At 45.0% G+C, this 13,648-nt stretch overlaps 1 protein-coding gene across 13 annotated transcripts in view; it reads right to left on the bottom strand.

Moving 5' to 3' along the window:
• Nucleotides 1–693: 693 nt before the first annotated feature.
• PIWIL4 (piwi like RNA-mediated gene silencing 4) overlaps nucleotides 694–13,648 on the bottom strand; it is a 72,886-nt gene continuing 59,931 nt past the window's right edge. For 9 of the 13 annotated variants that reach the window (XM_084974259.1, XM_084974254.1, XM_084974255.1 and 6 more), the window contains 7 exons: nucleotides 10,135–10,335; nucleotides 9,055–9,158; nucleotides 6,573–6,643; nucleotides 4,364–4,517; nucleotides 2,709–2,834; nucleotides 2,459–2,606; nucleotides 694–1,233 (listed from right to left, as the gene is read on the bottom strand). In XM_084974259.1, the coding sequence (XP_084830385.1) occupies nucleotides 1,117–1,233; nucleotides 2,459–2,606; nucleotides 2,709–2,834; nucleotides 4,364–4,517; nucleotides 6,573–6,643; nucleotides 9,055–9,158; nucleotides 10,135–10,335 (921 nt within the window). In that variant the 3' untranslated portion in view covers nucleotides 694–1,116. The remainder of the gene's footprint in view (nucleotides 1,234–2,458; nucleotides 2,607–2,708; nucleotides 2,835–4,363; nucleotides 4,518–6,572; nucleotides 6,644–9,054; nucleotides 9,159–10,134; nucleotides 10,336–13,648) is intronic. The other 4 variants (XR_014814297.1, XR_014814299.1, NM_001315802.1 and 1 more) reach the window with 3 other exon arrangements.

Here is a 13,648-nt window from a genome sequence, read left to right as displayed (position 1 = left end):
AGCTGCCAGCCTACACCACAGCCACAGCCATGCCAGATCTGAGCTGCATCCGTGACCTACACCACAGCTCACAGCAACGCCAGATCCTTAACACACTGAGTGAGGCCAGGGATCGAACTCGCCTCCTCATGGATACTAGGTGGGTTCGTTACCACCAAGCCACGACAGGAACTCCTGCAAGTTCTCTTCTGATGGCATCTGGCTTTTCCGCACAGTAGGAAGCAAGGTCATCAATGACAGCAGTTGCTATTAAGTGAAATAAAATTCCCCCCAAGAGAACAGAGAAATCTGAAAAAGAATATATATATTCCTTATATACATATATATGTATGTATAACTGAATCACTTTGCTACACACTTGAAACTAAAACAACATTGTAAATTATACTTCTAAAAAAAGAGAGAATTGGAGTTCCCTGGTGGCTCAGTGGGTTAAGAATCCGGCCTTGTCACTGCTATGGCTCAGGCCAGAGCTGTGGTGCAGGTTCAATCCCTGGCTCAGGAGCTCCCACACGCTTTGGCTTTGCAAAGCCAGAGAGAAAATGAGAATAAATGGCATGTTCCTTTCTAGAAATATAACTCAAATAAGGATGGTGAGGTGGTCTACTGCCTAAGAGTCTTTGCAGAAAACCTGTAAAAAATGAAGTTCACGTGAAATATCAACTGCGGTTCAAATAACAATAAACACATAGGTGATGCTCTGAATTTTCTTTATTTTTTAACAATGATTTAAGCCACTCCACAAAACACTCTATAACATTACTTAAGAAAACTTCTGCAAAACCGAGGGTGGAAATTAGACCCAATTTACCTACCATCAAGTCATCACACGAACACGTATTTTCTGAGAGCATATTCAGCTTTGTGGTATTACTCACAGATGATGCTACATTTTAATTCCACATACCAAAATGAGAACTCACCCCCAAGCACATGGTACATTTCTTTTGAGCCATTTTAGATTAAGGTTTTGGGGCTTTTTTTTTTTTTCCCCCAGAAGTTATTTAAAACTAAAAATCTCCTTCCAGTCACAGCCTCGAGCTCCTGGTGGATTTGTACAAAGCACACCAAGTGCTCCTCAGATCCTTCCTCTAAGGATGTCAGTGCTTCGTGTCATCACAGGTAGAAGAGAGAATTGGCTAATTCCAAACTCGGTTCTTTATGGATGCTCTGTGCCACCAGAAAGGTCAGCTTGCGGGCATACTGACACGGGGCTGGAACACTGATTAAGCCCTGCGGAGAAGTATTGACAGTAATGAAGAGAATAACTTGCTCTTCCAAGGATACTTCTTCCTGAGTTTTTTCATCCACTAGATAGAAGGGGTTGTAAGTCAATGAGAACTAAACCCAACCAACGAAGGGCAACTTTGCTCCCTGGGAACTGAAATTCACTGGGGGATGGGGGTAGGCAGGGGAAGGCCAGTCTGGTCTCGTGGTGCTGGGATCTGGGAGCCACACACTGAGGGCTGATCTAAGTTTCCTACGACTTGGTGTTTCGAGGGGCTCAGAGCAGGTCTTGGCTTTGGACTTTGACAGCCGCTCTGGGCCTCATGGACAGGAAAACAGACGTAGCCACACCTGTTACCTTCCCACCAGACACCATTACCTGGTGTGAAACTTCTGAGTTAGCTTCAACTGCCTCATCCGTAACTTAGAAATACCAGTACCCCTTTCCTCCCAGGCTGGCCTCAAATAACGTATACAAGAAAGACTTCCAGGGAGCTGTCACTGTGGCTCAGCAGTAACAAACCCAACTAGTATCCATGAGGATGCGGGTTCGATCCCTCAGTGGGTTAAGGATCCTGAGTTGCTGTGAGCTGTGGTGTAGGTCACAGATGCAGCGTGGATTCCGAGTTGCTGTGGCTGTGGTGTAGGCCAGTGGCTACCGCTCCGATTCAACCACGAGCCTGGGAACCTCCATGTGGCACAGGTGCAATAAATTAAATAAATAAATAAATAAAGACTTATGGAAATTATAAGTGCTAATGCATTATAATAGTGACTGCTCTTTTACGTCTATGAGCGAGGGTGTTTCACTCACAGTGGAGGAAGGGAATCATCGTTCATTCATTCCTCCTTGGTAAAGAGCCAGACATGGGAGTTCCTGTCGTGGCTCCGTGGAAATGAATCTGACTAGTATCCATGAGAATACGGGTTCAATCCTTGGCCTCAACTCAGTTGGTTAAGGATCCAGCCTTGCCATGAGCTGTGGTGCAGGCTGCAGATGCAGCCTGGATCCTGCGCTGCTAGGATGTAGCCTGTGCAGGCCGGCAGCTGCCACTCCGATTCGACCCCTAGCCTGGGAACCTCCATATGAGGCCCTAAAAAAAATAAATAAATAAATCAAATAAAGCCAGACATGATGCCAGGGCTGAAGATACAAAAGTGCATCGGGTGCCAGCTCCTGGGTGGCCACCTCGAGTACCAGTCTGCACCTAAGTCCACAACGGTCACTCACCGGCCAGTTGTAGTACAGGTGGCACAGTTTGAAGGTGAGTCTCTGCATGTGGTCGGGCTTCAGGCCATTGTCATCATAGATGACATTATAGTAGGTGGGATTCACGGTTCCCTGACGGGCCACCTGGCTGATCAGGTAAAAGTCATACCTGAGGGGAAAGGAAGCAGTGTGAGGGAGAAGGCACGCAGAACAGGGCAAAGCGGACCCCAGAGTCAAAGCTTTGTTCCAAGGGATTTTCCGACAGACTTGCCATTCAGGCCGAGTTGCTTCCAGATCCACGACAGTGCCAAGGGGCGGGTTCTCCAGCGTCCGGCCGCTCTCGGTCAGGAACCGCGGCGTGCACCTCCTCCGGACCACGATCACCGACAGTCTGGGGCTTGGAACCAGAGAGGCAAAATAGTAAGAACGATAACAACAATAACAACAACAACGAGATAACTAAAATCGAGCCATGCAGCTTTCTTCTTCTGTTTTTTTTTTTTTTTTTTTTTTTTTTAGGGCCACGCCCGTGGCATATGGAGGTTCCCAGGCTAGGGGTCCAATCGGAGCTACAGCTGCTGGCCCACGCCACAGCCACAGCAACGCCAGATGCCAGTCACCTCTGCAACCTACACCACGGCTTGTGGCAATGCCAGATCCTTAAGCCACTGAGCGAGGCCAGGGATCGAATCTCCATCCTCGCAGAGACTATGTCAGGTTCTTAACCAGCTGAGCTGCAACGAGAAATCCAGTTTTCTACTTATTTAAATTTTGTGGCAATTTTTACAGGAAATAAATTAGTTCATTAGCAAAACAAAGAAAATTAAAATTACCCCCAATTTCCTCTCCACCCAGACACAAAGTGATTTAAATTAAGGGTTGTCTTCATTTGTTGCAAAAGCGTGTTATGCCCAGTCACCTGACCAATTTATATTATTTAAGGAGGTCAGGGAAGAATGGTTCATAGGACAAAAAAAAAAGATTTTCCAGAATTATCCATGGAGACCAGATTGGTCTTCCCATTATCAATCATCTCCCTGTTTCACCTTCACGCTCCTTCTCATTTTCTGAAAGCAAAGGGAGAGCCACAAGTTCCTCTTACTCCTCAAATCATTGCTTCTGAATCCTGCAAAACACAAGCCTGGGTGGATGGACAGATGGATGGATGGATGAGCTACACATTAGGGCCAAATCTGACTAGCATCCATGAGGACGAAGGTCTGATCCCTGGCCTCACTCAGTGGGTTAAGGATCCGGCGTTGCCATGAGCAGTGGTGTATGTAGGTCACAGACGAGGCTCGGATCTGGAGTTGCTGTGGCTGTGGTGTAGGCCGGCAGCTACAGCTCTGATTGGACCCCTGGCCTGGGAACCTCCATAAGCCACAGGTGCAGTCCTCAAAGAAAGCAAGGAAGGAAGGAAGGAAGAAATGTCGCAGCAGAGCAAGGTGCCCGGTGTTAGGATGGTGACAGTCTGATTTCTACAAGCTTTCACGTGCCCAGCTTTCATGGCACCCACGCTGCTCTCAGCACCTCCGCAGACCTGAGCTGCACACCAGTGCCCGCATTTTGGAGGTTTTCCCCCATGTGTTGATTGGGCCTCAAGGTCAAAACCACAGCTTGTTTTCCCCCTTAGCATCTTCATATGTATGAGGCTTCTTCAGCTGCCAGTCGCCCGCAGGCTTCCTGCTGAATCGCAGCGTCCTGCCTTCCTCTGGCGCCCCACTCAGAGTCCGCAGAGGCTCATGCCACCCAGACTATTTACATTAGATCATCCCAGCTACCCTCGTATCTAACATGAGGCAGAAAAGGATCAAACCTTATGGACATGAGAAAAAGAGAGAGAGATGCTGGTATCTAGTCACAGTGAATAGTTACGGTGAATGTGCTAGAACTGGGAGTGTGGGGGAAAGCACACTAAATTGATACCTGGTATTTGAACTGGCATCTGTCACACTGGCCAGCAGCTGGGGAACCTCATAGTCAATGAGTGTTTTCAGCTGACCGTCCCCTACTCCGTCCCGGTACACAATGATCCGGGCTGGCAAGCCGTGGTTGTGCTTGTACCATCTGTTGAGTGCTCCTGCAGAAAGGGGTGTGAGTCAGCAAAGAAGGACTTGTCCGATACCAGCAAAGAATAAAATTCCCATATAGTTCAAGGTTTAAAGAGTTTGCTATTTCAGACCACAATAAGACAGGGTGACACCTAATCTGGGTTGTATTTGCGATAATATAAAAATAGAACCCTTTACAGAAAGCCCTGCATCTCCGCTATTTGAGGACTCATAATGGTTTCTATGGCATAACATATTCTCGAACTTAGCATATCTCCTTAGTAAAATTTCAATGTTTAAGTAATATATTAAAATTTCATTCATGCAATTGACATACCAATTCCCCCAAACTGAATTAATACTAATTTGGTTTCTTTAAATCTTTAAATCCTCTCAATAAGGAAAGAATAATTTCAGGTAATTTTCTTCTCTAATGAGCATAAACATGAAAACATGAGGAAAAGAGCTGGCTGTTCCTCTAAAAGCATCTCTTTACATGGACTCGCCTGTTAATCTCGCTGACAATATGAACCCTGAAAAATTTCCATTCACCCTCACTAGAAATTGCCTAAGGAGCAGAGACCAGACAGTAAGTTCCACCCAACAGAAAACCCAATGGAAACTTTTCGTAACTACTAAAAAAATAATAATAATAACCAGGTTTTGAAGTGAGGGGAAAGTGATATGGTATAGAATCTATTTTCATGCATATATGGCACCACTGTTTTAGGAGAATTTATCATCCAAGAAATCCATTTTAGGAGTTCCCATTGTGGCGCAGTGGAAATGAATCCTAGTATCCACGAGGATGCAGGTTTGATCCCTGGCCTGCTCAGTGAGTCAGGGATCTGGTATTGCCATGAGCTGTGATGTAGGTCACAGACACAACTCAGATCTGCCATGGCTGTGTCTGTGGCACAGGCCAGCAGCTGCAGCTCCCATTGGACCCCTAGCCTGGGAATTGCCATATGCTGCAGGTATGGCCCTAAAAAGCACAAAAGAAAGAAAGGAAGGAAGGAAGGAAGAAAGGAATCCATTTTAGTTTGATAGATGACCATAATGTAAATTCATTACCAAATTCACCTCTTGAGAAGCAAATATTTACAACCCCTCAAAGTTTACAGATAGGACGCTACAGATCAGGGAGGTAGGGGGCCGCATTGGTCACGGAGCCAGGGAATGGCCAAGCCCCATCTGGGCTAGGGTCCCGGAGGCCATGGGAGCCCCAGGTCCCTCTTTCCCCCGCATCCCTCTGGGAGGAGGGCACCTCCCCATGTGCTAGCTTCCCCATCTCCTCCTGCCATGCCACACTTGATCCGCCAGCATCCCTTTCCTTGTCCCCAAAACTTCTCTCCTGTTTCTAGACTGAATGCTAGTCTGTCATAATCCTTCCTCCTCCAGCATAGATTTCTTTTGGCTTTCACGCTGCTTGCCAGAGCCACCAGCAACTACAAACTTTCTTTCCTGCTGGCTTTCAGATTGTCACACACAGACAAATGTAAATTCTACACAGCCTGTCTGTTAGCCTGAGTCAGGACACAGCTTTGGAATCTCCAACTGGGTACCAGCTGACTCAGACAGGCTTAAAGAGTCTGTTTCCATGGCTGCGTAATATTCCATTGTGTATATTCTTACTCAGCCATTAAAAGGAATGAAATACCAGCATTTTTAGCAACATGGATGGACCTAGAAATTATCATGCTAAATGAAGCCAGCCATACAATGAGACACCAACATCAAATGCTTTCACTGACATGTGGGATCTGAAAAAAGGACAGACGGAACTTCTTTGCAGAACAGATGTTGACTCACAGACATTGAAAAACTTATGGTCTCTGGAGGAGACAGTTTGAGGGGTGGGGGGAAGTGCTTGGGTTGTGGGATGGAAATCGTATAAAATTGGATTGTGATGATCATTGTACAACTATAAATGAAATAAATTCATTGAGCAATAAAAAAATAAATAAAATTTTAAAAATAAAAAAAGAGCCTGTTTCCACCTGTCTGGTGGGCTAGAGTTTTGTGGCCTTTGGGTCTGAAGGAACAGGCCTTGCAGCCCCTCCCCGCCACTACATTTTTTGTACCCGTCATGAAGACTTTCAAGCAATCTGCAATATCAGCTGTTGATCTCTGAAGGATACAGCGGGAAAACCACCTAGAGTAAACACAGAAGAAAACTGAAGTTCACCTTCAAAAGTTCTATGGTACACATGCACCAGTATGAAATCAAGAAGTAGACATTATAACAACCTTGTAAATCAACTATATTTCAATTTTAAAAATAGACACTATGTGTAAAAATCAATTGTTCCTAATATGATCACAATACATTCAAATGCTCTTCCTCTCACATACACCCCCAAACACCATTTCTTGCTACAGGGCTAGCTAGCATCAGCCGTATCTGAGTTCTACTCCTGGCTGATACACTCATCAGCTAGGCGATTTGCTATGTGAACCTAAGTCTCATTTCCTCATCTGTACCAAGGAAATGTACATGATAGTAGGTAGTCAGTACCTCACAGAGTTGTAAAAATTAAATTAGATACTATATGAAAAGTACCTAGTACAGCACTTGGTACATAATAAGCACAGATAAATAGAGACCACTGCGTTATAATTATAAAGGAATTTATTGGTTTAGCAGTAGATCTTCTATGTTCAAAATATTCAAAGACTTCTCAGGCATAAACTTCACTTCTACAGGTGAGCTTTTTTGGCAGTTGAAATCTTTTTTTTTTTTTTTTATCTTGTTGTCATTTTGTCTTTTTAGGGCTACACCTGCAGCATATGGAAGTTTCCAGACTAGGGGTCCAATCAGAGCTGTAGCCACGTGCCTATGCCACAGCCACATCCACTCAGGATCCAAGTCACATCTGCGACCTACACCACAGCTCATAGCAACGCCGGAGCCTTAACCCACTGAACGAGGCCAGGGATCGAACCTGTGTCCTCATGGATGCCAGTCGAGTCCGCTAACCACTGAGCCACGACGGGCTCTCCAGCAATTGAAATTTTAACATGAATTAACCTATCTAGATTTCAGAAGCAATTCTCCTCCTAAAATTATTCATTAAAAGCACTTGGAAAATGAAGATCAGGACTTATGTGGCCACGTCAATTCTAGTTCTCTCAATATGCCAGCAGTCATGACACCATTAAAACTGCTACTGATAAGCCAGAAGTCCCTTATGTGTTTGATTAAGGAAGTGACACACAGAACAGGGATCTCATGCAGCCCAGACTGAAGCTGGAGGCACGCAGTTATGCTACGATTTTCCTGGGCCTCACAATCCCAAACATATACTCAATCACAAATTGAATGGAGTCAATCAAAGAGTTTAATTCTAGGAAGAAGACATGTTGTAAGCAGCCTGGAAGCACACTGTTTAGACACAAATGCCACACCAGTTCTAAGAACTACAATGGCATGGGTGCTGTGAGTCCATGTTTCATGTGTCATCCTGCCTACATTTTTCACAGCTGTGTGCACCACCACCACATCCAGGGGCTTTGAGTAAAACAAAAGTAATAGTAACAGCAACAAACTATACAGTAACAATAGTATAGTAACATAATAATTGCAATAGTAACAAACATGTATTGAGCATGTACATAAAATAAGTGGAAGATCAGGATGTAAAGCCAGGTGATCTGCTTCTCCACTGCTTGACATAAAACAGATAAGCTTCCCAGAACAGCACCCAATATAATGCAGGTGTTCTGAGAAATAACTGCACAGGAATTTCTACACAGCCATCATTTGGGGAATATGATTTACATATAAGCAATAGTTTGTCCTAATGTCTGTACAAAAATAATTTGGGGGGGTTGTTTTTGTTTTTTGCTTTTTGGGGCCACACCCTCGGCATATGGAAGTTCCCAGGTGACGGGTCGAATCAGAGCTATAGCTGCTGGCCTACACCACGGCCACAGCAACCTGGGATCCGAGCCGTGTCTTCGACCCGCACCACAGCTCATAGCAATGCCGGATCCTCAACCCACTGAGCAAGGCCAGGGATCGACCCCGAATCCTCATGGATACTAGTTGGATTTGATACCGCTGAGTCATGACAGGAACACCTATAAAAATAGTTTTTAATGAAGCTACACTTTAGCTCAGTATTATCCATCATGTTTGTATATGTAAGTATAATTTAGGGCCATAGGTGTTCATATTTTAAAAATGAGTGAAGAAGGAGTTCCCGTCGTGGCGCAGTGGCTAACAAATCCGACTAGGAACCATAAGGTTGCGGGTTCGATCCCTGGCCTTGCTCAGTGGGTTGAGGATCCGGCGTTGCTATGAGCTGTGGTGTAGGTCGCAGACGCGGCTCGGATCCCGAGCTGCTGTGGCTCTGGCGTAGGCCAGTGGCTACAGCCCCGATTCAACCCCTAGCCTGGGAACCTCCATATGCTGCAGGTGTGGCCCTAGAAAAGACAAATAAATAAATAAATAAATAAAAATAAAAATGAGTGAAGAATAAAAACTATCCCTTTCTGTAGTGTCTTTAGAAGAAACCACAATAGTCTACATAACTGAAGATGCTGGGGCAATTTCAAAAGTACCTGGTGATTCTGGGGTTGGTGCTGGCCACAAATCCCACCACCACCGTTCCCTGGCTGAACGCATCTTTACAGACGGCAATCCCAACCACCATCAGGGCCTTCAACTGCAACGTGAAAGTGGTCATGATTTAATGGAATGATGGTATTATTTTCTCAAGCAATGACTGAATATGAAGTTTTTAAAAGACTGTCCCTGGTTATTAAAGCAGTTGATTTAAGCTTTGTGCCAGGGTGATCAAGGTCCAAAGGAGGCAGGTTATTAAACCAGAAATCAAAGAGACTTAGAAGAGAGGGAGGAGCACAGCACATGCCCTGCCTCAGAGACCCACTGCAGTCCAAACAGCCACCCTCCTTTGCGAGGGTGGGCAAGACCCATCAGCGGCTTAAGAGATTCTGGCAAAGTGGTCAGTCCATTTATCCCCTGCCTAAGGGCCTAAAGAATCCAAAGAGACTCCATTCCCCGTTCTTCAGCTAAGAATCCTCATTTGTCTATACCCTCCAGGAGGAGCAGCCAGGGGGAACCTCATACATTCTGGTTAAGGGGATGGATAATGTTCCCTCCCCCTCAAGGGTGGCTACGGTTCAGGAACGAGAAGAGGGTTTTGTCAGTCCCCAACACAGCTTGGAGGTTTGGATCCCACGCTCTGTCAGCTCCCCAAGCCCTGGAAGTCTGGGGGTTGGGGGGTCCCATCCAGGATACAAGTCTACTCTATGAGGTAGCATCCTGCTGAAAGCAGGGAAAGGTAGAGGCCATGGAGCCCAGATTGCAAACCATGGCTGAGAAGCTCCAGATCAATTCCCTCCAAGTCTGTGCCAAACCAGATGCTCTTTCCATTGTCTGCTTGACTGAAGCTCCCTGGGAACAGGGACCATGGCTCACCTTCCCTCCCAGGTCCCCTCCTGGAGGCTGGGGTGATGAAACCCACAGCAGATACACAGGCAAGCAACAAATCAACCCAACAAACAGACAAAGCAAGTATTTCCGGGATCAAGGGAAAATATCTCCTACTTGGATTTCATTTTAAAAACACATGAAGAGATGGGTTGATGAGCAAAAGGAAGAGAGTGAGGGTTTCTCACAGGGATCTCCAGAGCCCACAGCTCGCCGCCGAGTTTACAGGCCATCTGCAGGGCAATCTTGGTGGCAATGCTCATTATCATTCCTTGTTTGCTGAGTGTCTGGGCAAGCACGCACTGGCTGGGGACCGGGCAGTCGGAGTTCAGGTACTTTTTAATGGCATCATAATAGCTCTTCTGATTAGAAGGCAGAATACACATCACCTAAATGCAACAAAAACAGGACAAAGAAAGTCGATTTACTTATGTTTAGGGGAAGCTTTTAAAAAATGAATTATGGATTCTCCAAACATCTCTGGCCTTGTTCCCAAGGAGCAAATACTAACATACCTACAGGTCTTCTCTTAAGCGGTCTGTGAAGACCCGACAATGAAGCTGAGCCACTTGAAACTCTGTCTCATGAGCCATCCACTCCACAAAGCCTCCTTCCAACCCTACCTCGCTTCTCTACCAGCTGGAGTCTGTTAGTCTCCTCACATTCCCTCTGTCCTGGCTCTTTCCCCAGCTGCCTCCCTTCTTTGCAGCGACCCTTCCCTGTGGCTCTCCAGCTCTCATCCCCACTGTTTCCCCTGCAAACGTCAGCCACAGAGAAGCAAAGTGGAGCAGTCGCTAAAACTGTGGGCTTTTTCCCATTAGGCACTGGACAGCCAACATAAAAGAAGGCTGCAACAACAGGTTTTGTTTACCAGGACTTGGGTGTAAGGTGTGAGGGGAGGGAAAACACGGAGAAAGAAGCTTCAGGTGCTCAGTAGGTTAAGGATCAGGTGCCCTGGTATTTTTATTTTTATTTTTTAAATATTTATTTATTTATTATGTCTTTTTAGGTCTGCACCTGTGGCACATGAAGGTTCCCAGGCTAGGGGTCAAATCAGAGTTATACTGCTGGCCTACACCACAGTCACAGCAACACAGGACCTGAGCGTCTGCGACCGACACCACAGCTCATAGCAACACCAGATCCTTAACCCACTGAGCGAGACCAGGGATCGAACCCGCAACCTCATGGATACTAGTTGGGTTCATTAACCACTGAGCTACGACGGGAACACCTGCCCTGGTATTTTGAAATTCTACCCTCTCGGTCACTGCCTCTACTTCCCATCAGGTATTTCCCTTTCCTGGCCTAACTCCATCTCCTTCCTATATTTTATTCTCTACTTTCAAAACCCTCAAATTACAAAAAGAAAAAAGAAAAAAAGACAGGCACTGTCATAATTAACAGAAAATAAAGTTATTTTTTTACTTATAGAACTGTTCAAAATCACTATGTCGAGGGCTAAAATTATTTACACTTAATTACATAAAGTAGGGGAAACTATTTTAAATTATTAGCAAAATTCTTTTAAGGGCCTTCCTGCTTTCCATCCCATGAGTTCCAGCTAAGCAAGTAGACGGCAGTAAAAGTCAGTGACCCAGTGCGGACCAGGATCAGAAGGTGGGAGCCAGGTAAGACTGGCACACACCAGGGATGGGGAGCTAAGCAAGAATGCGGGAAATAAGAGCCACGTTTCTCACTGTCAGAGAAAAGAGGTACAAAGATGGAAAAAGGGGACACTTTCTTGTGGTACTGGGAGATGCAAACGTTTTTAATACTTTAAAATGTTAATAAAATGCTTTAATATATACCTAGCAACATACAGTAATAAAATAGATGCAAGTATCATGTGTGTGTGTGTGTGTGTGTGTATAAAGTACATCAGATACACACGTGTGTGCACACACACACACATGCACAATTTCCTAGCTTTTCTCACTGAGGGGCAGTGACACCCCAGTAGCAAATAAACACACCCAGTACCCAGACCTTGGTCTCTAAATACGGGTCTCTACAAAAAGGAATCTGGGCTTATTGGAGAAATATATGAATCTAGAGTTGGGCAGCAAAACTTAGATTAATCTGGAATATCTTGCTGTGCCAGAGAGTAAGGAAGTGTTCCAAAAAAGATGGGAACAGGTCAAAATAGACACAGAAGCCAGCTCGAATGGGGCTCCCATTGGCAAAACCAGGGACAATTTGAACATCAAAATAAATAATAATAGTAATAGACTATAAGCTGGTAAATAAAATAGGAATCCATACTGATGTAAATAAGTGAACGAACAAAAAACGGGAGAAGAGAAAGCTCCCCCTTAAAATATAATGCCACTTAATAAATGTAGAAGGAAGTATGAAATTAGAAAGTCACTATATGGCAACCATCATAGCAGTAATGGATTCAGACACGAATTATCAATAAATGAAGAAAAATGGAAAAAATACAAAATTTTCAAAGAATTACAATGGATTCTAAAACTAGTGGATAAAAGTTCGATGAGAAGAGGATATTCACATAGTCTCAAGGTAGCTCCCTACCAAGAAACCTGGACATCACGCCTATAATTTACTATCAAATGGTTCAGGACAAAATAGGTAGGTAGGTAGATAAGTACCTAAGTGGGTAGGCAGGTAGGTAGATGGATGGATAGATAGATACACACACACACACACACACACACACACACACACACACATACATACATAGGAAAAGAAAGAGGGAGGGAGGGAGGGAGGAAGGGTTAAAGTAAATATGATAACATGTCAACAATTGGAGAATCTGGGTGAAGGGAATATTAGAGTTCTTTGTTCTAGTCTTGCAACTTTTCTGTAAGTTTGATATAACTTTTTTTAATTTTTTGCTCTTTAGGGCCGCACTTGCGGCATATGGAGGTTCCCAGGCTAGGGCAATCAGAGCTGTAGCCGCCGGCCTACGCCACAGCCACAGTAACTAGGGATCCAAGCCGCATCTGCGACTTACACCACAGCTCACGGCAGTGCCGGATCCTTAATCCACTGAGCGAGGCCAGAGATCGGACGCACAACCTCATCGTTCCTGGTCAGAATCGTTTCCACTGCGCCACAATGTGAAATCTGATTTTACTTTTTTTAGGTGAAAAATAAATGCTCTTATGGTGAGAATTTCCTTTGTTTATTATAACATCCTTGTGAACTATTTTGTGTGTGTGTCTCTGACTAAAAGGAAAACAGAGAGTTAAACTCCTGTGCGTGAGAAACGAACAGGGATGTTGGGAGCTGGGATGGATGAGCCAGGGAGGTAAGACAGGAGATGGGCAGGAGAAGCACCACAAACAGTGGGAGACGTAGTGAACATTTCCAAGTCACAGAAATGGCTGAGATTTTTAAGGAAAGGGATGTCAATTTTAATGTGCATGGAATGTTGGCATGTGATATAACCATGCCTTGGCCCCAAACCCTCAGCAAAGTCAGCTATATACGCCACCCCCCCCACACACACACAGCACTCGCACACACTACACTTTGGGAAATGAAGCAATTATGGGTTCCTTGGGGTGATGGCAATGCAGGAGGAAAAAGCCCTCGTGAAGGCGGGCAAGAATTCAGAGGAAGCATAAACATGGGGCCTGAGGTGACATGGGAAACCCTAAACCTTCCAAGACTCTCCTGAAACCCTGGGAGAACACACTGACACAACATTTATGGGATATGACGGGAGGTGAT

The sequence above is a fragment of the Sus scrofa genome, chromosome 9 (genome assembly GCF_054392235.1).
Source record: "Sus scrofa isolate SSC_HxYL_T2T_F1_AM1 chromosome 9, Sscrofa_HxYL_maternal_Yorkshire_Landrace_v2.0, whole genome shotgun sequence".
Taxonomy (NCBI): Eukaryota; Metazoa; Chordata; class Mammalia; order Artiodactyla; family Suidae; genus Sus; species Sus scrofa.
Note: the sequence above shows the minus strand (reverse complement) of the source record. Positions and strands in the feature narration are given on the sequence as shown.